This window comes from Myotis davidii, unplaced genomic scaffold (assembly GCF_000327345.1).
Source record: "Myotis davidii unplaced genomic scaffold, ASM32734v1 scaffold495, whole genome shotgun sequence".
NCBI classification, from domain to species: Eukaryota; Metazoa; Chordata; class Mammalia; order Chiroptera; family Vespertilionidae; genus Myotis; species Myotis davidii.
The window spans coordinates 694,123-695,835 of NW_006286239.1; the positions used below are offsets into that span (position 1 = coordinate 694,123).

General features: G+C 48.7%; 1 protein-coding gene across 1 annotated transcript in view; it reads left to right on the forward strand.

The window, feature by feature from the left end:
• The first annotated feature begins 1,459 nt into the window (after positions 1 to 1,459).
• XRN1 (5'-3' exoribonuclease 1) overlaps positions 1,460 to 1,713 on the forward strand; it is a 203,723-nt gene continuing 203,469 nt past the window's right edge. The window contains 1 exon segment of the mRNA XM_006757506.2: positions 1,460 to 1,635. Within this exon segment, the coding sequence (XP_006757569.1) occupies positions 1,561 to 1,635 (75 nt within the window). The 5' untranslated portion in view covers positions 1,460 to 1,560.

Genomic DNA, 1,713 nt, shown 5'->3' on the forward strand with positions numbered 1-1,713 from the left:
CAGGGTGGGGGTCCCCACTGGGGTGCCTGGCCAGTCTGGGTGATGGGCTGAGGTCTGTTTTCAGGCTGGGGGTGACTGAAGCTCCCAACCGCTCCTTTTTTTCTTTTTATTCTGGGCCAGCTCTAGCTTTGAGGCTTGGCTCCAGCTCTTAGGCCTCCGAGGCTGAAAGTAGGTTTCTGGCCTTTGCTTACAATGTTTTGAATCTGCTGGCTAAAGTCGGGCGGTATCCGTTACAATGTTCAAACTGCAGGCTCTGAGGTCTGCAGCGGCAGGCGGGGAACGCTGGAGTCCTCCATCACTGAAGCAAGCAAGCCTCATGTTAGTTTCAAGCTGCCTGGCTGCTGGTCGCCATCTTGGCTGATAGTTAATTTGCATATCTCGCTGATTAGCCAATGAAAAGGGTATCCGTCGTATGCCAATTACCATGTTTCTCTTTTATTAGTGTAGATGATTGCACTTAAGTTCACTTGAGAGAATGCTGCTTTTTTGCAGAGTTGAGATTGATGGGGAAAACAGGATAAGCCCAAAGGTATGAAGGTGAAAACTAAACATAATTTCCAATTGAAGGCCTTATAATTAAGAATTAAGAAGGAAGCTGGATGGGGGGTGGAGGGAGTTAGGAATATTTTTTTCAACGAATAACTTGTTAAACAACATTTTAAAAGAAACTGGTGTGTGTGTGTGTGTGTGTGTGTGTCCTTCAAAGAAACGAATTCACTGAACCAAATAAAACTAAACCAAATAAATCACATGATCTTTCCAAATCTGCCTTGAAAAATACTGAGATGAGCCCTTGTGGGTGTGGTTACAGCATGGGCCCTTGAATCAAAGGGCCTCAGGTTCCATTATTGGTTAACCCCTAGAGTGCTGGGGAGTGCGATAGGATTGCGCTCCTCCTGTCTTTTGCCAAAAGTACTAAGTCTGCTTTTATTAGTGATGGTAATATTGCTAAATATATCAAAGATGAAAACAAATGTAGTAAAGGTTTCCGTAAGTTTTTGAATATGTAACTTCATTTACTTGTGATTCATAATTTTTTTCCTAAACTGCTGTAAAATCAGCAAAAATGCCTTGGCAATTTTAGCATAGTTCCTAGGATATTGGTTGGCACTCAAAGGGTTAAGGGCCTGTATCTGGGTTGCAGATTTGAAGGTTTGATTCACCCCCAGCCCAGTGGACAGAGCGACAGCGGGAGGCAATCTCTCTCTCTTTTTCTCATTCCCTCTCCCTCCCTTCCACTCTTAAAAAAAAAGAAATCCTCGGATGAAGATTACAGAAAAAAAAATTAAAAATACTGTGATGGCATCCCAGGAGACTAAAGCCAACGGGACAAAATTCAGGGTCCACCAACATTTTCAGGAAAAACCGCCCGCGCCGCCCACGCTGGGCGCCAGGGCAACCCTGCTCTGCCCGGAGGCCTCCGGGCGGCCGCTCTACCCGACGGCGTCCACTCTATGGTCGGGCGGGCGGTGTGTTGTCATCAGCCGAGCGACGGCGGCGGCGGCCCGGGCGGGCGTTTGGTTTCGGTTTGGGCCTCAGTGGGGTTGTGTTGAAGTGGAGATGGGAGTCCCCAAGTTTTACCGATGGATCTCGGAGCGGTACCCCTGCCTCAGCGAAGTGGTGAAAGAGCATCAGGTGGGTGAGCCGGCCGGGGCTCTCTCCGCCGCCCACTCGCCGTTGGCCGGCTATGGGCTCGGGAAGGAGGGCTCTGGG